This window comes from Melanotaenia boesemani, chromosome 22, assembly GCF_017639745.1.
Source record: "Melanotaenia boesemani isolate fMelBoe1 chromosome 22, fMelBoe1.pri, whole genome shotgun sequence".
Taxonomy (NCBI): domain Eukaryota; kingdom Metazoa; phylum Chordata; class Actinopteri; order Atheriniformes; family Melanotaeniidae; genus Melanotaenia; species Melanotaenia boesemani.
In genome coordinates this window covers 14510546-14532964 of record NC_055703.1, presented here as the reverse complement: position 1 = coordinate 14532964, position 22419 = coordinate 14510546, and the positions used below count along the sequence as shown (strand labels likewise).

The 22419-nt window shown below is 38.4% G+C and overlaps 2 protein-coding genes across 4 annotated transcripts; one reads left to right on the top strand and one right to left on the bottom strand.

The window, feature by feature from the left end:
* Nucleotides 1-273: 273 nt before the first annotated feature.
* On the top strand, nucleotides 274-7983 carry abcd4 (ATP-binding cassette, sub-family D (ALD), member 4). 2 transcript variants are annotated; one of them, XM_041975709.1, is made up of 19 exons: nucleotides 274-642; nucleotides 924-1042; nucleotides 1220-1347; nucleotides 2493-2632; nucleotides 2840-2956; nucleotides 3094-3219; nucleotides 3626-3676; nucleotides 4033-4127; nucleotides 4228-4349; nucleotides 4900-4991; nucleotides 5095-5184; nucleotides 5369-5574; nucleotides 6323-6414; nucleotides 6564-6600; nucleotides 6794-6843; nucleotides 6950-7002; nucleotides 7085-7161; nucleotides 7269-7384; nucleotides 7595-7983. In XM_041975709.1, the coding sequence occupies exons 1-19, from the start codon at nucleotides 605-607 to the stop codon at nucleotides 7694-7696; spliced, it is 1851 nt and encodes a 616-aa protein (XP_041831643.1). In that variant the 5' UTR covers nucleotides 274-604; the 3' UTR covers nucleotides 7697-7983. The 2 variants fall into 2 exon arrangements, with proteins under 2 accessions (XP_041831643.1, XP_041831644.1); XM_041975710.1 differs by lacking the exons at nucleotides 274-642; nucleotides 924-1042 and adding an exon at nucleotides 1536-1632 and having other exon boundaries at nucleotides 1219-1347.
* Nucleotides 7962-20532, bottom strand: LOC121633587 (acetyl-coenzyme A synthetase 2-like, mitochondrial). Of its 2 annotated transcripts, none has more exons than XM_041975706.1 (14): nucleotides 20052-20532; nucleotides 19745-19841; nucleotides 19467-19666; nucleotides 18749-18924; nucleotides 18310-18462; nucleotides 18052-18199; nucleotides 17648-17785; nucleotides 15107-15199; nucleotides 11462-11574; nucleotides 10895-11021; nucleotides 10659-10786; nucleotides 8774-8837; nucleotides 8493-8614; nucleotides 7962-8402 (listed from the first exon to the last, which is right to left on the bottom strand). In XM_041975706.1, exons 1-14 carry the CDS (start codon nucleotides 20362-20364, stop codon nucleotides 8238-8240), a joined length of 2037 nt encoding a protein of 678 aa, XP_041831640.1. In that variant the 5' UTR covers nucleotides 20365-20532; the 3' UTR covers nucleotides 7962-8237. The 2 variants fall into 2 exon arrangements, with proteins under 2 accessions (XP_041831640.1, XP_041831641.1); XM_041975707.1 differs by having other exon boundaries at nucleotides 18310-18459.
* Between the last annotated feature and the right edge of the window lie 1887 nt (nucleotides 20533-22419).

The window sequence follows — 22419 nt, the reverse complement described above, 5'->3', positions numbered from 1 at the left end:
TCTGGATGGGGCTTTTCTTAGGTATAAAGCAGTAAATGCACAAACAAAAACAGACATAACAGACATTTTCTACTACATATTATTTAATGACCAGTCTGCAGAAATAATGTATTTTAAGCGTTTAGCCACCCATAGTGATTTATATTAAGTTGGTTCAAATTATTAAATGAAACATTTAATAAACGGAAACTCAGTAGTAGTGTGTGGAAAAAAATCTATTGAACTTTTGTTTTGAAAAGAAGACAGGAAGCCAGACAAACCGGAAGTCCGCAGATTGACAGTCACCAACCAAAACATTTGCCGCAGTCTGTGTTGGCAGGCAATTTACAGCATACAGGCGCAGAAATAATCAAATTTACTGTATTTTTCCACTAGGAACAAAGCTAAATGTTGTTATTTTAGATAACCTGGTTGAACTTTGTTTGTAAATATCTGCGCTAACGTCGCTTTCATTGCTAACCAATGTTACAGACGGACTTTTTCCATGTTAAATAGTGCGCTAGTCATGCAGATGTTAGCCTGATCTGTTCATATTTGTCTATATGAAATGCGGACAACAAAGTTTTAACTTAGGGAAAATTATATTTCCCCTCAGCCAGTTCAGATGCCTCGCCTGGAGAAGCCCGGAAAAGGAACAAGAAGGTAAAGACTGGGTCACACCTAAAAGATCAGCAGATGTAGGGTTAAAATTTAGAGATTTTATTACTCTTTTATCTGTTCTGATTTTCAGTAATTCTCACTTATATAAATAGTGAGAGCTATACAGTAAAACCTCTTGATAGTGCACTGACATCTCAAGTGTTTATGTTCTATATTGGTGTGATAGTATATGAAGAAATGGTAGTGTAAGAAAGTTTACAAAATTCAAATAACCATATTTTCTAATGTATTTCAATGTGTTTATTGTTTTCTCTTTAACTCAGACTAAAATTAGACTGGAGTTTTGTTCAGAGGTTCTGCAGCATCCAGAGAGTCCTGTTCCCATCATGGACCTGCCAAAGTGCTCTGATGTTTGGGACACTGCTTGGTGTTACACTAACAGGTATCTGCTGCTGATACTCACAAAAAAAGAAAAGAAGAGGAGAGTTCCTGGTATCCTGGTATATGTCATGTCGGGCTCGATGGGTTAAACTTTTGCTTAATTTAAAAATTTTTTTTTCTTGATTTACAACTCTCCATTTGAGCTGTATCCTTACAATGAGTGTCTTCTTGCCATTAGAGCAGCTGATCATTTACCAAGTGGGTGTCCTTCCTGGTCAGTTCTACAAAGTCCTGGCAGATAAAGATTACTCCGGCTTCAGGAGTTTGGTGGGAACAGCATTGGTGCTCATTTTACTCAACTCCACAGTAAGTTTATGTGAAAATAAAAGATGATAGAAGTGGACCACATCTTGCTGTCACAGCAGCTTTTATCTTTTTAGTCTGTGGTCCAAATAAGGTTAAGATCATATAGATGTGCTCCACTCATACAACATGGAATTTGGCCTTTGTCCAAAGTCAGCTGTTAATCTCCTTTCTATTGTCTTGATCTGCAGCTTTGCTTCTGATCAGTCTGACTTTGGGTATTGATTTTAGAGGTTGCACTCAGAACAGCTGACTGCAAACTTTCATGTTTCACAGCAATGATACAATGTAAGTAACCTATCCCAGATCTTTGCAACTGATAAGTCTGCATACTTTATGCAATTGATCAAAGGGTTTAGTAATTATGATCTCATCTTCACCACAGATGTTTTTTTGTTTTTTTTTTTGCTCCATTTTATGATATTTTGCTCCATGTTATTTCTGAGTTATGAGCACTGATTTACTTTCTAAAATAGTATAAATGATTAAGCAAGGTGATATTATTATTATTGCTATAATTATGCAGACCTTGCTATGTTTATTGTGTTAGAATGAAATAGTATTTTTGTCATACCTTAGGCAAATACTGTGTTTTCAGTACTGTACTTTATCTGTCGAGGATCATGCATATGGTCTGTGTTTAGAGGAAAAAGAAAAAAAAACTTGTTAATTTTACAGCATGACATAAAGTTTCTACATTGGAAAGGATGTTCTTGCAGCTTTACAAGGTCAGCATGACATTTTATAGCCTTACACACTTGATCTTGGATAATGCCTTTTAGGACTCCAAAGCTGAGAAACTTAAACATATCACAGTTAATTCCCCCCTAATGAGCCAGATATTCTTTATGCATTTTATTTCAGCACAGACAGTTAAATGAGCTGCTGTTGTAAACCTCTTTTAGGATCAAACCAGTTGTCGTGCCTTACATGTTCTGACGCATAATCATTTGGCTCTTGTTACTACATTACTGTCAAAATTCTCTGCTCTTATGGATTGACTTTATTATAAATTAGCACTTATTTTCATGTTGTAGTTGAAAGTGTTTGTGATGTTGTTTTGTCAAACTCTGTCCACAGACAGACATGTAATCATCTGCAGTGTAAAACAGCTTTCCTTAGCCTCCGTGTTCCTATTTCTCCCTCAGCTGAAGAGTCTGGACCAGTACATTTGCAATCAGATGTATGTCAAGTGGAGGAAGACACTAACTGAGAATCTCCATTCAGCCTACTTCCAGGGAAGAGTCTATTACACACTCAATGTCCTCAGAGAGGACATAGATAACCCGTGAGCATGAATTATTTTCCCTTTTTACACACAAATTTTGTTTCTGTTCATCAGCCTCTACATGTGTCCAAATATAAATCTGCTATGCTGAGAGTTCAGCAACATGTACTGTTTAATAACTTTTTTATGCTTGAAATCATGTTGCCATTAGAATATTAACTAGATCTGTGTTTTGGTTTGTTTTCCATTTTTGATTCTGACTCGCAGAGACCAGCGGATCAGTCAGGATGCAGAGAGGTTGTGTAAACAGATGAGCACCATGGCCAGTCGCTTGATTGTCTCACCATTCACACTGTCTTACTACACCTATCAGTGCTTTCACAGGTGAGCACAGCATAGCAAGATGATACAGTGTCTGAAAACCTGCTGCACTTCTACAAACAGTTTGCTTTAAAGGCTTAATGAAGTTTAATCTTTTATATAAAATATCCATAACTAAAACAAGGTGCTTTGCCTTTCAGCACTGGCTGGATTGGTCCTGTGAGCATCTTTGGATATTTTGTAGTCGGAACTATTGCCAATAAAATCCTCATGGGACCGATAGTGTCAACCCTGTTTGAGCAAGAAAAACTGGAGGGAGACTTCAGGTAACTTCTATAAGTTTAACTCTATGTATTAAATGAAAAAAACACAGAAGTGTCTATATATTAAAAAATATAAAAAGTTTCAGTAAATGACTTGATAGCATATATTTTCCTGATGTTTTACAGAATTGTTGGATCACTTACCTTTTTTTATCCTTCCGCTGTTTAGAGTCAAAGAAGTCACTTCTTAAGAGGACATATCTGTGGACTTTGATATAGTTCTTCTAAATAACACAGGATATTCATCAACTTTGAACAGATTTTATTCCTGAAGAAAAAATGTGTGACATGTTAAAACCTTTAGATTTTGTGTTGAGAAAGTAACAGCTGAAACCGGTTTGTCAAAGCTTATTATGCACCACTTGAATGTGAAAGCACTATTTTTTACTTTTTAAAATTTTATTTCCAGATTCAAGCACATGCAAATCCGTGTTAATGCAGAGTCTGCAGCTTTTTACAGGTGAGCCACAAAAAGCACAGGATTTACATACCAAAACCTCCAAACCATTCAACTTTATCACATGCTGCTGCCAGTGATAAGTTTAGATAGTCATATATAGATTTAAACTATAGCGCAATTTTCACGCTTCAGAGTGCAGCGACGTTTCCTGCTTCTCATGGAGTTTTTGAGCACTGCAGAATCTCTTTTATGTACATGTAAAAGTCCCGCACTCCACTCTTTTAATGCAAATTCTACCCTTCACTGTGATAAAAGGCATACATCAAGCAGCTCTATTTGAACTTATCCTGACATGAATCCTGACATCTTACCAGAAAGCATGTTGGAGAATTGTAAGTCTGTCTGCTACTCTTCAGAGCCGGTAAAGTGGAGCACATGAGAACAGACCGAAGACTACAGGCTCTGCTGCAGACTCAGAAAAGTCTCATAAACAAAGAACTTTGGCTTTATAGTAAGAAAATACTGCATTCCACACACTCTTCTGGATCTATCAGTGCGTATTCTGTTTTGATTAAGCCATCTGACTTAACCTATGACCTCTCCTTTCTAAGTTGGGGTTAACACCTTTGACTACCTCGGAGGTTTCCTCAGCTACATTATAATCGCCATTCCGATCTTTACTGGAATCTATGATGGTCTCACTCCTGGTGAGCTCAGTGCACTCATCAGTAAGGTAGGTGTGTTTCCCCCATACCCTTATTTAAACTGACCTGTTTCTTTATGAATACAGGTGAGACATTTCCTAAACATGTTGCTAAACAGGTTAAAAAATGTTGGCTACTAAAACTGTCTATAACTTTGTTTCAATTGTTTACACAGCAGTGAAAATAAAACTTATGACTACACAGAAAATTAATTTTAAACTATAACGAATAGACAATGTAGATAATGTAGTTAGTTTAGTTTCTGGTTAAGTTGAAAATCATCAGTGGGCTGTTAAAATAGAATTTTTGTTTCCAGTTTAGCCACTAGGAGGCACCAAAACACCTTTTCTCTTAATGAGTAATTCATTCATGCTCAGTTCAAGTGCCCATTGTTAAACACTGCATTTTTAGATGTCTTCAAAAGGGTAACAGTCAGAAAAACATGCATATATTTACTAGAAACTTGATCTTGTTTCCTTTAGTGCTGTAGCCCAACGCAGGTTGTTGTTGCCATCTTTATTTGTGCATTTGTGTCTTATTTACTCTGCTTTGGTTTTTCCTCTCCTTACTCATATTCAGAATGCCTTTGTGTGCATTTACTTGATAAATGGATTCACACAGCTAATAGACCTGTCAACAACTCTGTCGGATGTGGCTGGATACACCCACAGGTATCCCACTGCATGGTTAAACTCACCTTCAGGATAAATGATGACAGCAGAATTTGTGCATGCCATCTCTATCTCTGGATCTGTGTGTGTGTGTTGTTGTCAGGATCGGGGAGCTGAGGGAGGTGATGGATCACATCCTACGCAAGCAGTGCGACTATGACCCCACCTCAGGAGAAAGTTACGACTTTGACAGGTTTGTGTGGACAGTTTTATATGAATCTGTGCTGCAGAAAAGTTAAGATGATTGAAGAAGGAAATACATGATAAAATAGTTCATTTAAATATGTTAAAGATGTTGAAATAGAAATGAGACCAATAGGAGCAAGGTATGTTAACATCTTATCAGCAAGCTTTTTACCCACGTAATCTTTTCAAAGTGACTTCAATGTCCATGCTGGCCCTGTGGACACTGCCTTCATCCTGGACCATCTCTCATACAAATCCCCATACTCGGACCAGCTGCTGGTGGAGGATCTGAGTCTAAAAATCAGTCAGGGAACTCATCTGCTGGTGGTGGGGAACACGGGCACCGGCAAGACATCATTACTGCGGGTCCTGAACCGTCTGTGGGAAGCACATAGCGGTGAGACAGCAGGGCAGCCATTTTTTTGTTTTTAACCTTCCTTCCTGAGGCAGAGAGGTAAACATCAGTGTCAGGAGTTATTTTTAACTCTTAAGTTTTTGATTTCTCTGAAGTGGTGTTGTCTGGGCTGTTTATTCAGTTGGTGTGTTACTTGTCTATTTCCTGCACATAGACAGGAAGCCTAAGACAAAAGTGTGCTGCTTTGGATGATGGTAGCAGAACTATTTTAGCAGCCTAAAAAAGGTTGTAAATGTGCACTATATATTGATCATTTTCACCATTTTTTCGTCACCCACAGATCAGATTGTCCTTTTTAGCCATAGACTTAAAGCCACTCTGCCCATCTGTAGTGTCTTCTACAGATTGTCCTCATAGAAGGCAGAAGTTGAACCTTTTCTTTCCACATCTGGTGGTTTTAAAGAGGACTAATTATTATATAATGGCTTCAGTCCCCTGTTCCCTTCCTGCAGCAAATTTTCTGTTTTTACAGAACACATATCAAACGTATGACAGTAGTGGTATTAATGTTTTTTTTTAACTAAATAATTCAAGGTTTTTTTATTTTTTGATTTATTTTCCTGAAGAATTATAAGTGGTTCTTGTTTGTTACAGGTTTACCCTTTTTGATGCTTAAACTGGAAAAAAAATCCAAACAAGAGCCATCAGGGGGAAAAAGAAAGATTGAATCATTTGCAAGATCTGTACATTTCTCTGTTTTTATGACTCTCTGGCTATTTCTGTGTCTTAGGTTTTGTCCAGATGACCACATGTTTCGGGCCCAGAGGAACCCTCTTCCTTCCACAGAAACCTTACCTGACTGATGGCACACTGCGTGAACAGGTCACTCCTTTTTTATTTCCACTTAGGGTTGTTCCCTGTAGAATACACATCTTATTTATTTTAATTATATAGCGGTACACACAATTCTGCTAAATAAACTGCATATAAATGACTAAGTTGTGATTTTCTGCATCTCCTTTTCCTAACAGGTGATCTACCCACTGAAGGATATTTACCCTGTATCAGGTATCATCCTTGTTGGTTAACAGCAGTAAATGAGATGATATAAATCATATAAACCATCAGTTTAGTCTGCGTATTATATTTTGCACTTCTGTGATAATTTTGCCTGTAAGAACAATAATATTTTATCTTGGGTTTCCTAATGTTAATGCTGCCTCACTGTATCTGTAAAATGATTAACTATGAAGATTTTCAGGGTCAGTGGACGATGACAGAATTATACAATTCCTGGAGCTAGCAGGAGTGGTGGGTATTAGTCATTCATTAGTGTATTCTCTGCTAAAATCTGTCTAAATAATTAATGATTTATTCACACACCGATGCCGAATCTAACTGAATATGTGCACTGCAGTCCAAACTCCTGAAACGGACGGGTGGGCTGGATGAAAAAGTGGACTGGAACTGGTAAGAACAGGTGCACAAAGACAAAGTTAAATCAAACCATCCAAACAATCTTTCCATTGACATTTTATTTTTATGTCTGTAGGTATGATGTTTTGTCTCCAGGTGAAATGCAGCGTCTTTGCTTTGCACGACTCTTCTACCTGCAGCCAAAATATGCCAGTGAGTTCCTCTAAATCTTTGCTAAATATTAACCGAAGAAGGAATAAAGTGCCTTAAGATATTTTTTTAGTTTAGTTGCCGCTGCTCAGCCTGTTTTTCTTGATCAGTTTTAGATGAGGCCACCAGTGCTTTGACTGAGGAAGCAGAAGCACAGCTGTACAGAACCTGTAAACAGCTGGGCATGACGCTGGTCAGTCTGGGACACCGTAGCAGTCTGGAGAAGGTAAGATGGAAGCTTGACACAACCAGTAGATTAACAGATGAATGGGATTCTTCAGAACTGATTGGCTTATATCCTCTAAATCTTCTCTTTAATGTTTCTGATCATTGATGAGCATGTCTTTATTTCATTTTGCTCCCAATAACACTTTGTTTTAAAATCAACTATCCAAATCATTAAAGAATATTAACTCTGTGACATTACTTTCTTCAGTATCATGATGTCCAGCTGAAGCTTTGTGGAGATGGCCGATGGGAGTTGACTAAGTTAAGAGGAGCCAGCGGGAACTCAAGTCTCAGAGAAGAAGAAATGTGACCACAGTGACAAGAAGGAGCCATTGGTCAGGGTGACCGTGTGGGACACACCAGCACTCCGGAAATCATTCAAGTGGGATTATGAGCAGTAGTTTCATTCCAGTCATGCAGTTGTTGCCCAAGTTCACATGCAGTTTGTATATTTTTATTCCCTGACTCAAGGAAAAAATGTTTCCTGGTTCAGAAACTAACTAGAATAATATGCTGGATTCAGAAAATCATCCATCAAGTCAGAAATGACGGAAGAGAAAACACTTTTCTGTTAATTTTATGTGCGTTTATATGAAGTTTATTATGTTTACAATCAGTCTTTTGATTACAACTGTTATTAAACACAATGCTCTTTTTTAGTAATTTTAAAATTTGTTTTATGACGTGATTTTATAAAATGTTCATATATACAATAAAACCAATGTTTTTGGTTATTTAAAATATCTTTTTAGGGCACAAATGTGATTCATTAAAACAGAGTAAAAAGCCGGTGTAACCTGTATATTCATCTTTAGATACTGTTGCATTCAGGAATTTTGCTAGCATGGTTGTTATTTCTTTAAGAGCTTTTTGTGGCCTTGGATAATCTCCTGAACTGCTGCAGGATCATCCAGCGTGCTGAGGTCCCCTAAACCATCCAGGTCGCACTCCACAACTTTGCGCAGCACCCGGCGCATAATCTTGCCTGAGCGTGTCTTTGGCAGACGTTTGGCAAACTGTGGCACACACCCCAGAAAAATGACAAAGTTACTGAGCGGTCAGTCTCAGCTGTATGATTGTTATTTAAAATCAGAGGATTTATTTACCTGAATGAAGTCTGGAGAAGCGTACTTGGCTATTTTTTCAGAAACCATGCTGTTGAGCTGCCTGGACAAGTCTTCCTCTTCTATATTTGTACCCTTTTTCAGCACCACAAAGGCATACACACCTGAAAGTGAAAAATACTTTATTTATCACAGAGGGAAATTGCAACAGTGTGGTAGGGTTATTTTCTTTTTCTTTGGCAAATGAGGTGTGCTTTTCCATGAAACTTGCAAACTTCAAAACCTGTGTATGAATAATTTAGGGACAAAAACCTGTTGCCTACCTTGTCCTTTGATGTTATGCGAGTATCCAATGACAGCAGATTCTGCCACTGCAGGACACTGATTCTGTCAGAAATCAAAATCAGGATCATCTTTATGGTTTAAGGTTAAGTTTTTGCAGTGTCAGTTTTGCATGGATAATTGTCATAATCAAGTGGCACCAGCAGGGGCGTAGCACAAATTTTTGGGCCTCATGGTGACCTGTTTGATACCTCTCGCTCATATTTTTCCCAAGTTATAGGACAAAGATAATAAATGTGATCAAAGTTTAACCTCTAAAGTAAAATAAATGTAATAAAAACCAAAGGGCCAGAGTTCACTCATCTTTATATTTGCAGAAAAAGAGAATCATTGTGTTTGCAGTGAGCTTCTCTGACCACAGTCCTGGGTCCTCTGGCAGATACTCTCCTGCATTGCTCAGCCTCTCACTGTCTTTTTGCTTCTCTTCCTTCCTCTCCTCAACCTCATCTCTGCCTTCAGAGATACCTTCACTTTCTTCTCTTTTATCTGCTATCTTTCTGTCCCTCTGCTACAAGAACAGATTGGATAAAAGCAAAATAAAAATAAGATTATCTGCATTTAGCATAACATAAAATAGAATAAAACTTGATGTAAATGTTACTAAAATTCCTTATTTCGAATCAGCTACAGACAATTGATCGTAAAATGAATAACTTCCTACATGAGCTCGCCTCACGCAGGAAGATGATGAGGATCATGATAATCTTTGCTGATACTGATTTACTATGATGTTACAGTGGTACTGAAAGGTTAAAAATATATGATTCCTATGCAATAAGCCATTTGCTACACATGATTTATGGTTTGTATTGCACCTCCTGTAACAATAAAATGCAGACTGGACATTTTTCTGACTCATGGCCCTCTCTTCTAGTTAATGCACTAAATTAAGTTTTCAGTGATAATTATAAGACAGCTTTTTTTCAAGGTCAGATATTTTACGAAGTAGTAGATCTGACTCAAATGTGCCAACAGTAGAAGTTATAACAGGGCTACTCAATTTGGTTCTATGAGGACCACAACCCAGCAGGTTTTCCATGTATCCCTGCTCCAACGCACCTGAATCAAATGAATGAGTCATTGTGGTAGGCTGTTAGATGGTATATCTGTCATTGTCAACATGGGGGACCGGTGCATTATTTTTATCAGAACAAGTGATCTTCATCAGTGATCAGTGGCATCTTCCCAATCCAGAAATTACAAGGAATTCATTGTTACTAAATATGTCATGACTGATCACTGGAAAAGGGCAAAAATATCAAGACTATGTATTTTGTCTGTTTTTTTTTATTGTGAGGTCTGTAAAAGTCAAATGATTGGTGTAATAACTGATGAATTTCTGATAGTAATTAATCTGCCTTCCTTAAACGAACCCCAGCATGCTGTCTTTACTCTCCGACACATGATGCTCAAATCAGCTTAGACTGTATGTTAGATCACGTGCTGCTCACCTCTTCTCAAAGTGATGTGGAAGAAGCTGTTTCGTCTCACTTAATTTTCTCCACCCTCTGTTTTTTTTTCTTATCTTTTCTAGTGTCCAGACTTCACTTTGTTAAGGAAAGACCTGACTTTTACCTGTCTGGCTAAATTCTGCTTGTAACTCGGTTGAACCAAAGAGCACAGATGTGAAGAAAACCATTTAGCCTTAAAAGAACTTTCATCATTATTGTTAATGCATAATTCAGCCCCTTCATTCAGCCAAACTGGCTTTTATTATTACATCAATTATTTAGAAATATAAAACTGAAGCACAAAATACTTTTCATTCCAGGATTTTCACGGTTGCCCCACCCTGCCATGGGCTCTGGGTTAACAGTCCTGTCTAGCACAAGCGTGCTCAGTTAAATGGCTGACATATGAACTCACCACTACATCCTCTATCTCAGCTGTGCCAATCCTGTGACCGCTCACGTTAATGACATCATCAAGGCGGCCTGTGATCTGGTAATACCCCTCGTTAGAGCGATACGCACCATCACCAGTGAAAAAATAACCTGCAGTATGAGAACAAAAGAATTTAGTGTTTAACTTCACAGACAAAAACAGGGATGGAGAGAAGACTTAAAACAAAGACTGTTTGTTCTGAGCACATCATACTGTACCAGGATAAGGTTGGCAGTAGGTCTCAATGAACCTCTGGTGGTTGTTATGAATAGTTCTGGCCATACCAGGCCAAGGCTGAGCCATACACAGAGCTCCAGATGTGCTATTGGAGGTCAGCACTTTACCCTTCAGAAACAGAACAGAAATCTGTGCATGTTTTTTTTTAAGCATTGCCTCATTACTTCATTTGTGTTCATCTAGAAAAAAAATGACAAATTATTACAGTTGTGTGTGTAAGAAAACTTCCTAAAATGGATTTTTCTATTGTGAGAGAGGAAGAGAGATCAGGTCAAAGACATCTCTCCAACTGTCTGCACAATCTGTGCCTTACAAAAGCAACCTCCATAGCAACAAATTTGTGTGACAGATTTTTAAGGGACTTTGGCACGCACAGAGTGGGAATGACAGGCAAAAGCAGGGTGGGTATCAAAAGTGACGCAGCTGGTGGCTGTTTTATAATCCTAATTCCTAATCCTCTCCTCCAGGCCATTCTCAGCCATCCATCATTTGTTGTGGTAGCACACACACACACACACACACTACACAAAACCCACCAAGCACCTCACCTCAGTGTCCATGAGCACTGGCTTAATGCCAAAGAAGGGCCTCATTGCCATTCCTGGAACGATCTCTGCATCTGGTTCTGATGGCTTTGGGGCGATGCAGATACCACCAGTTTCTGATAACAGAAAAAAAAAGCTAAAAGCAACTTTATGACAAAAGAAAAAAATGTCAGTTTCATCCATATTTTTGTTGAGGCTAAATCTGATTGTTTTACTCAGAACCAAACCACCTGACAGCCACAGAAGATGAAAATGTTTAAAAGCTTTGTTTAGATCCTGAAAGAGTGGGACACTTCTTTTCAATAAGTACCATACTCAAACGGCTGTAAAGACTAACAGAAAGTAATTGTTAATGATCTTTCTGATCTAGAGGATCTTGTCACCTTAGTTAATTATATCAAATGTTGGATAACCACAAACTTTCTAAAGTTTTATAATGTTGATCAATGTTAAATCAAAGTCTTTGGCTGCCAGTTGCATGAGAAGCTTGGTTCCTTGACTTGAACACAAACAAGGCAAACTGTAGTTTCTGTTTCTTGTATGTACCTCTCTCAATTCAATTAACCTAAAAGAACACTGTCACCACCTCATTGAATACTATGAGGTTTGGTACTTCAGAGGAAATGCAGCAAATGGTCACTTCACAGAAGTTTTTTGCAATCTAGAAAAGTCTAGAAAAAAACACACTATTTAGACTGGTACAATCTGAACTAGATTGTCCCAAAGACAATATGGACTCTCTAAAACACAGTTTGTGATTGATAAAAACATTTATTCTCTGATACATCTGCTTGCTCTACCAGCTCTTTCTATGCAAATTAGACTGACATGCTGTATGAAATCATTCTTATAGAGGAAAGGACAGGAAACACTTCATGAGAGCTCATATTTAAAGTGCTTTAGATTAAAAATATGTCACACTGGAACAAAAGTAAAACATGTAAATAACTGTTTGCGAATCCATAAGTCCTTCTCATGACTCCAGATGTAGATTGTGGAATTACAGCTATACTAAGTAAATTAAATGCTATTAGTTCCAGCAGGGCCTCAGGGTCTCTGGTAATCCCACTGGTGTTGTTGGTGGCATCAGTGATGAGACAGCAGACCCGTTATAAAGTAGGACACAACAGATGATCCCACAATAGCCCTAGGGACTGGCATCCTGATCACATCAGCTATAACCGTGAGACTTGTGGATGAAGCCCTTCCAGAAATAACCTGACATTTGTTAAAACTGGCCTATTAGCGCGCTCATAAAGAAAACTGACTCTTCATCATCTGTTCATTCAATATTGATCTACAGCATTTTTTCCAGTTTTTCTGCAGACAAAAATTTTAGCTGCCTTTCAACCCTCTGTCCTCCCGCTACCTCTCCGGTCCATGATGATCCAACTGAGGCCGTATGCCAACAGCAGATAAAAATCTATTTCTCTTTCTAAACAGGCTACTTGCAGCCAGATCGACCAAATGGCATTTATGAATAATGCCACTTAGCCCTAATTAAAAACATTAGTCCAGAAAAATAACATAACAACATAATCCTTTTTACTGAAGCAGGGTATTTGGGTCATATCTGTGTCTGTAATTCTCAAGCTCATGATGCTCTGATGTTTAATTATGATTATTATTATCATTTAATTATAGATTTCTGCCATTTGCATGGTAATTAACATGGGTTTGCTCCAATTGGTCAGTACTCAATCTGATTAGGATGGACAGAGGATGAAATGCATAGTGTCAGTCTGGTTGAGTGTTCATCTGTAAAATTGACGTTATTAGCAAAATCAGCTGATTTACAACATGTTGTCATTATGTCCCTCTATAAGCTTGCTATAAGGTTATTTTGGAGTCACTTCAGCGGAGAAAATTTCTTAAAATGCATGTTTTTTTGGTGTCACTCATAATGGAGTCACTGTAATTTGTTTGTTTTCTGTCACACATTTATGAACAATAACTGATGAAAGCAGCAAATATTGGAGCTATGACATATTTTGGCTTGACGAGGCCACAGTGATTTCATTGGCTGGGGCTTTAACATCTGCATCCTGCTGTCGAAATCCATTCAACTGTCATTAGTGAGCAAATAAAAAAGGAAGTGGGTATAAAATTTCTGCCACCTTAACTTTTTCTACGTGATGTTGATCATAACTATCAAAACAAGAGGTTAACTTTGTACTCTTTCCTCTAGTTTCCTCTCCAACAAGAAAACATCTGGTTTCACTCTTAAGTCCACAGGGGATAGAAAATGTGCACACACCCACATACCATGATAATGTGTGTGTGTGTACATGCACACACATGACCACAGTCAAGGACGTTATGTAACGCCTTTGCTGGAGGAATGAAGCTGCTTTTCCCTTTAAGAAAGACTGTTTAAGTGCGGACGTAGCGCTTTTTGTGAAGGAGCTCCTGAACACAACTTCCCTTTGTTGGAAGGGTTGTACAAGTGACCCAAAAAGTGCTTCAAAAGTCACAGAATAAGACATTAAAGCAAGTTCAACATTAGCAAACATTAATCTTCTGACATGGTACAGATCGGACAGCAAACAGAGAACAATATACTGCACACAGCCTGACACAAAGAACAGACCAACAGAAACACAGCACAGGATTATGGGTGAAGAAATTGTCAATGGTCAAAAAGCAGTACAAGTTGCAAGCACTGGTTTTCTAATCTGTAAAAGAGATCATTTTGAAATACTCAGTAGTTTAGTATTAGGTTAATGCATTTTAAGCCCCCTTTTTTTTAAATAAAAAGCTATTTATCATTTATTTAAATTCATTAGTTTAAGCAACTAATTAATTATAATTTAATTGTTCATGATGTGATGGTTGTTGCTTCTCAAGTGTAATTAAAGTGTTCTAGTTATTAAAAACATGTCTTTGGTCCAAATGACTGATGGTACTTCTTAAAGCAGCATTTTTGAACTTTGAATTAAAAAATGTTCACGCTTTAGCACCCCCTAATGACAGCTAATTAGGTCTCCATGTTGTCCTTGTTTTATCTCTTAGTCCAATGTTGACTCTTGTCTTATCTCTTGTTTGGACACTTTCTTTCTTTTACTCGCTTTTTCTGATAACATCCTCTTGTGTTTCTTTGCTGAATCAGCCAAGGTGCACATTCAAAATGGCCAGTGTACTGATATCCAGTTGCTGGTTTGTGATGTGGTGCCATTAAGCAAAATGTAGATGTCACACAATGTCCTGGCATGGAAAAAAAGTTGTGAAGTGCAGTCTCAAGATGCTGCAGGGTAACAATGGCTCCAGAAATGAGCATAATGAGTGTCAGTGTACCATCAAAATGAGCCAGAAGGAAGGTTCGGAAACTCATGAAGTTCATATCTGTTCATTAGCCTGTTCATATTTTAGTCATTCAGTCATTTAAAAAAAAGAAGCTTGGATGAAAATGAAAATGTCTTCTTGAACTGAGCTTGTAACCTAAAACTTAGACTTGTTTTTTTTCTTCATAACAAAGGAGTGACATCTGTCATCAGGCCACAGCTCACATTTATAAATTCTTTAAAAAAAAATACTGTTGCTTTTAAACATGTAAATACACATCTACACCATTTTTAATGGACATTTTAACATCAAAGTGCTGTTTTAAAAAGCCGATTAAAACCCCCTCCTCTGTGTATTTATAGTTACCTGTTTGCCACCAGGTGTCCACCACAGGACAACGTCCTTCTCCGACCACCCTGTAGTACCACTCCCAAGCTTCAGTGTTGATCGGCTCTCCCACTGCAGACAAACAGCTTAAATCATATCATGTAATTATGTTTTTCAAGTGTGTTTGCTTTAGTCTTTTGACAGCTTTAAAGTTATTTTTAGAGGTCAACAGTTACACTTTCTTTAATTTCTAAGGTTTTATCTATAAGAACATACTATACATATAAATAACTGGGTCTTAAAATGAGGTAAATACCAGCAGGGATGATCAACACTTATCATATTACACTGTGTCATTACTTAAAAGTAACAGTAAAAAAGATTATTCACAAGTGGAAAACATTAATGACAGCTGCCAATCTTCCCAGGAGTGGACGTCCAAGCAAACTCCCCGCAAGGTCAGACTGTGCAATGCTCAGAGAAATTTCAAAAAGCTCAAAAGCCACATTTCAGGCTCTACAGGCCTCAGTCAGAATGCTAAAGCTTTAAGTTCATGAATGACCAAGAAGAAAAAGACTGAACAAGTATGACTTGTTTGGAAGGGTTGCAGGAGAAAGCCTCTTCTCTCTTAAATCAACATGGCAGGACAGATTCTGCAACTTCTAACTTTCTCTGTTGGAGGTCATCATACCCGTAACTGTAGCTGATGTTTTCAGATGTTTTCTTATTGAATTGTCATTTTGTCAGATGACACTGACATTATAAAATTAGGATTTATTAGCGGAAAGTAACCACCTGGAAATCCTTTAACAACCACAGTTTGACACAGTCTTAATGAGCGGCTTTTCAGTCACAGCTTCTGACATATTTAGCCATTCAACAAGAAACATACAAGTATGTGAACTAGGGGAGCTTTGCTAGGAATTCAGCTGTATTAATAGACACTTCCACTTGAATGTTTTCTAAAAAGACAAAAAAAAAGATTGGAGCTATGACTGTGCTGTCCATCTAGTCCTATTTGAGTCCAGTTTAGCATATGCAAGCAGGAGTGAGCTGATCTCCAAGCTCATTATTTGGATATTATTATGTTTTTGAGAACTTGTATGTCATACAATCTTAAATGGACTAACATGTTTGTATGCATTTTAAAGGCTAGTTTTGGTCTGAAAAATGCAATAATTTTGTTTTTTCCATGTCATGAAAATGTGCTTATTAAGTCAACCTAAAGTAAAATGTGCATAATGTATATCAAAATATACAAATTTGAAGACATCTGTCCAACAGCACAGAATGAGCTGATAATCGGGTTATACAACAGGAGTATGATCCCATGCATGGTATCAAAACCTACAGTAGAATGGCTAAACACCCCCCCACCCAAAAAAAACAAAACAAAAAAAAAAAACAAAGCCAAGGTATTGCAACCGGTCAAAGTCCAAATCTCAACCTGATTAAATGGATGATTGCACTCAAATCTCAATTAACTGAACCAAAGTTGTAAACAAGAGTGTGCCAAAATTCCTCCACAAACAATGTGAGAGGCTGATAAGGTCATAGAAAAAACAGTTACTTCAAGTTAATGCTGCTAGACATGTTTCTACAACCCACTGCATCACAGAAACCAAATTAAAAATGGCTGTACTTTCTTTTTCACATGACTGTATTTGGGTGGAAATCCCTGATAGGCATAAAAGTCTTTTAAATAGGACCCATTATGAGTAAAAACAGCATTACAATCAGCTGTAGTGTCTTACAATGGAGCAGTCATTTGTGGCAAAGTAAAAATGCTTGAATTTGCAGCCCACAGACTCAGATTATCAAGAATATCTGAAAGCAATATATCAAAGGTCTCCATTGATAAGAAGCATCACTCTGAAATTTTCCAGCAAGCTGGGGTAATACAGATCCAGAACAATCCACTTATCAACAATTGATTCCCAGACACAGAAAAAAAAAGTTTAAAAAATTCACTGAATTTTTCTTTAAGCTTCACTTTTCAGTCAAACAGATGTGTTAGTTGTACTTCCAGTCGGCTTTGCTGGACTTTCCTGTGGCCACTGAGAGTTACTCAGGCATGTTGACAGAGCGTAGCCCTGCTTGACCTTGATTTTACTCTAAGTATGCAACACGTGTGTCCTTTCATGTGAGGAATTCATTGCATGACTCTCACAAGAGAAAAAGTCCCATCAGAGGGTAGTCTTACATATGACTTTGCACATGTACAACCAGGTACATACTGTACTTAATTATCAGCTGGTTTACATAATGCACTGACTTAGATTGTTAATGTTTACATGTCAAAGGAGAAAGTGTGCAAACAAATATTCATTTAAAAAACTTCTGCAGCCATGCTTAAGAAAATTATGTAATTGTGTTTGAGTTTTATTTAGTTTAAATTACGCTATAAAAAGTAAGGCATCTACTGAAAAATACATCTTTACCTAATATGCGATGGAAATAATTCAGAAGTGAAGGTAAGGCTCCCATGTCGTTAGCTAACCCATGGAGCTGCTCATTGCCACAAAAGTGAAAACCAGGTTTCAAAAAGCCTTTGATTTCAGAGCATTGTATTTCACATACCAGAGCCAAGAGTTCTGAGGGTGGACCTGTCGTATTTGTTCACCCACTGGTCTCCATATTTGATTAGCAGGCGTATTGCTGTGGGGGCCCCATAGAACTGGTTAATCTTGAGCCTCTCAACCATGTCCCAGTATCTGCCTGTGGACAAGACAAACTATTAATCTTCAGATATAAACATTCAGATACTTTAGCTGTAAACAGTTATTCAGAGGCAGAGACACAAGCATGCAGAGCTTCTGGCAAGACACAGGTATAGTTTTAGAAACAATGTGAAGAAAGTTTTCAGACCTTTTACTCGTTAATTTTTAGTCTGGGTGATTTTGTGAAAGCTTACACAGATATGACACATCTATTAACATCATTTCAGTGCTAATAAACTCCTGCCATACAGCTGGGGTTCATACCTGGATCAGGGTAAATGGGAGTGCTCTCAAACAGGACAGTGGTTCCCCCGTTGGCCAGGGGCCCATAGACTGTGTAACTGTGTCCTGTTATCCAGCCGATATCTGCCACACAGCCAAATACATCCCCATCTTGGTAGCTGAAGACATACTGGTAATAAGAGAGATAATAATTATAGAAAAATACTCTTATGATCCAGTGGCTTACATGTGAGCAGACAGTGGTTCATGAGAAATTAAACCACAGCAGGCTCTGTTTACCCTTTGAGTGAGCGCAGCATACAGCAGGTATCCAGCCTGCGTATGGACGAGACCTTTGGGCTTCCCTGTGCTGCCTGATGTGTAAAGCAGGAAGAGGACGTCCTCGCTGTCCATAGCAACTGGTTCACACACTGTATCTTCCTTTAGCATCTCCTGCAGTGAGTTAACATAGCAATGTCAGCAATGGAAACATGTTATTAACATTTTAATACTCTTTTTGAGAAGAAGCTAATCTTTTTAATTTGTTGGAAAATTAACATTCGGTCTGAAATCATTAATTGACCAAACGGCTGGTTTTATCATATCCACATAAATATTTTCCTCAACAGATTGTATTAAAAAAGCAAAAGCTATTTATACATTACACAGTGATATTGTTCAGTTAGCCGACATTTTTGACAGATTATTAAGCAAAAAACTATCTCGTGCACTATCTCACCTCCTCCATGGTGATGTCCCTGGCTGTCATGGCAACTGGGTTTTCTGTTCTCATTGCAACAAAAACCTGTCGTACTGTTGGACAACTCTGCACGGCTGCATCCACGGTCTTCTTCAGTTCTGTGACCTTTCCCCCCCTGATGCCCTGGTTCACAGTGATGACAGTGCTGGACTCAGCTACAAATGTAAAAAGGATAAAAATGATAAAAAAAAATAATAATTACAACAGTAAATATAATAATCAAAAAGACAATTTATAATAAATCAAATTTAACCATAAAAAACACAAAATGTACCACCACATTTATTTATAGAATTAAAAGTGCCATTCATGCTGACAAACAAACAAGCATCATCTGGGTTCAGTTTTTAGTCTTCACTTTGCTTAAGTGTGGTATCTTTTTCCAGTTTTATTTCCAGACATTTTAAAATGACCATCATAGCCAGTGTAAAGCAGATCACACCTTGCACGGTACCAGCTTGGAGACACACTTGAACCCTCAGGTTGAACTTTAAACCGTAGTTTCTCCAAACTGGCACTGTGCAGGGTGTGATCTGCTGGTGTGTTTGTGGGAAAGTTATGCAGTTTTCAGCTGTGCCACTATTATGAAGGCTAATACTAACACATCCAGCACAGGCAGAACAAAATCCTTCATTTCAAATCAGGTGTGCTTATAAAATGGGAAATTAAAACAACGTGCTTTACTTCCGGGTCTCACCGTCTCTGATTCGCTCAGCCAGGGCTTCTGCGCTGAACCCCGCAAACACCACGTTGTGGGCAGCACCTATCCTGGCACAAGCCAACATGGAAGCCACAGCCAGGGGACAGGTAGGCATGTAGATGGTGACGCAATCCCCCTTTTTCACGCCATGCCGCCGTAACAGGTTTCCCAAGCGGCATGTCATATCTAGCAGCTCTCTGTAAAGACATGTGAATTAACTAAACTGTCATAGGAGGCAATTGTATTCGTCCCAAGACTGACTTTAAACCACTGACCTGTAGGTATACCTGACCTCTGACCCCTTTTCATCTCTCTCCCAGATCAGAGCCACCCTCTCTGGACAGGTGTGAACGTGGCGGTCCAAGCAGTTCACTGCACGTGCCCACAAAGAGAGCACATAAACACGAAGAGGTGGAAATTACATCTACTGCTGCACTCATCACCCTGTGTTGCGTTCAGGGTACTTTTTTTAGACCGATACTGTATGGCTACTCCTCAACTAAAAGTATAATTTAATGGACTAACTATTTCCTCTCATACAATAATTAGCTATAACCATCTTAAATATGAAGATAATCTCACCGGACACATTTAGTCTTCCTCCCTCAAACCACTTTATCTTCCCTTGACTGAGGTCGCAGTCCTGGACCGTGTGGAAGGGACTGATCCAGCTCAGTCTCTGGCGGGCCACAGCAGCCCAGAAGTTCTCACTGTTGGAGACCGAGTACTCCTGCAGCGCTGTACGGCCCGAAACCCCTTCAAAGCCCGCAGCCTCCGGCATGAACGCCGCTGTGTTGCAGCTGCGTCGACGCAAAACATGGAGACAAGATGTGAAGACGCCACGACTAAAGGAAGCAGCGACATACTTCGAAGTGCGTCTGCACGGAAGCCACATGATGTTAACAGTAGTGTCCTGTGCTGTCCGAGTGACGTGTCCAAACCATTTCCACTGCAGAGAAGTTGTGTTAAGGTTTTCTGGACATGCCCAGCTCGTTACTTGTGTTGTGGAAAACTTGGGAACTCCAGAGAGGAAGGGCTTGAGGAGTTATGCGTTAAAGGGCGGTTACAACTGAATTTACCGACACTTTTTTTCTGGTTCCTAAAAAGCAGTGGAAAGCATTGCTGAAATTTCTTTTTGTTTGGTTAATTTAAACATTTGTAAATTAAGTTAGATTAGAGTGTCATATCAAAGAGCAAAAACCCGCTGAAACACTTATCTATTTATACACATATGGGAGCTGTTGCCTTATCTCCACGCCTTACACAATAGCTCAGGATGGATGTGAAGATTGCTGCTACGGTGCCACCCCCTTCTGAAAAAATTAACTTGCTTGTCTCAGTCATGTGCACCATCAAATGCATGTCAAGCTGAGAGTTCAGGAAAATTTATGTGAAGAAGTCACATGTTTCAGTGGAGAGGCTTGAATATGTCAATATACAATCTTATAAACCTTGATACTAACAGCAACTGCTTGCTATGTAAAGAAATGGTGGTGTATCAATGTTCTTAAAAGAACACGCAGCCTCTCTCCAGCCAGAAATTGTATTTGGGGCTCATGTAGGTCATGACTGGGCTGAAAACATACAAAAAAGATAAACTATCTGAGCCTTGAACTGAATTGTTTTATCAAAAAGGAGAGCTGTATTAAAAGCTTCAGCTTGTTTAACTTTGGTTTTGTCTGTTTCGGACTGAGCTGCTGCTGTTCACACCATGTTACCTCTTTAAATTAGAGCTCAATTTAAGGACTACTGTCTAAGTTGCATGTTGGATAATTGATGTCATGGACTATACGCTCAGATCATCTCTAGTTAAAAACATTGTTACAAAACAAACATGTTTTGTGTTTTAAAGATGTTATGTTTAATGCTGCTGTTGCCTATGAGCATCTGAAGTGTGCCATGTGTAGAGGAGAGGATTATCACTACCAGCTAATAAGGATAAAATAAACATCCAAAGTTAAGATTTATCTTCACAACCACATAAAGGTAATGAAAATATAACCACGTATAATTGAATTAAAAGAATATATGACCACTAGTGGCTGCAAGAGCATCTGCAAGTGAATTTTTAAAACCTTGTGCATTCTCGTGACAATGGGGTAGAAGAACGATGTACTGAACAATGTATGACATGCCATTACTCAACCAAGAAGTAACAAGGTTGTAGTATGTTGTTCTCTTGATGTGTCGTCATTACAACTGGCAGAGTTACAGCCATTAATATGAAGGCCGTGTTGTAGGAAGAATGTAACAAGCCAGGAAGTGGCAAAAGTCACTCAGAAGTAAAATAGAAAAAAAAAAAACAAAAAGAAGAAACATGATGTAGTTGAACACACATCCTACAGCTGAAAACACATGAAAGACTGAAAGCATGCCATCCATATTACCCCCTAACGAGGACTTGTTGGGCTGTTTAAAGGAGCTGATTAATGACATGTAATCTGATTTGGTAACTGTTTGGACCCAAGTTCAGCCAGGGGAAAAGGGGTAGCAACATTAAAACCAGGATAGGCTACTTAAGTTTAAGTCATTTATTGGCTTCTAATCCACACATCGGGGAGTTGGACAAGTAAACAAAACTAAATTAAAGAAAGCTTAACCTAACAAGTTAAGGGTAAGTTGGCCAAGCAATGAAACAAAACTGCTAAATAAATATACTAAGCTCATTGCTTCCTCAGCTTGTGACACAACATCTCAGTACTCTGGTTTAAAGGCTTTACTAACCTTTACCAATCTTGGTGTGAATAGCAGAGTCCAATCTAAGGATTTACACAAGCACAATACTTTACAGTCCACCTAATTAAAAATCAAGTTACCATATTAGCATCAAACTGAATGAAATTCAGCAGCACAGTTAAAATGCTGAGGAGAGGGTGGATTGATTAATGGTCCAATCAGCAGAAGGCGAAGCACAGCTACACCAGCTAACCAATCATGGACCGGGGACCAC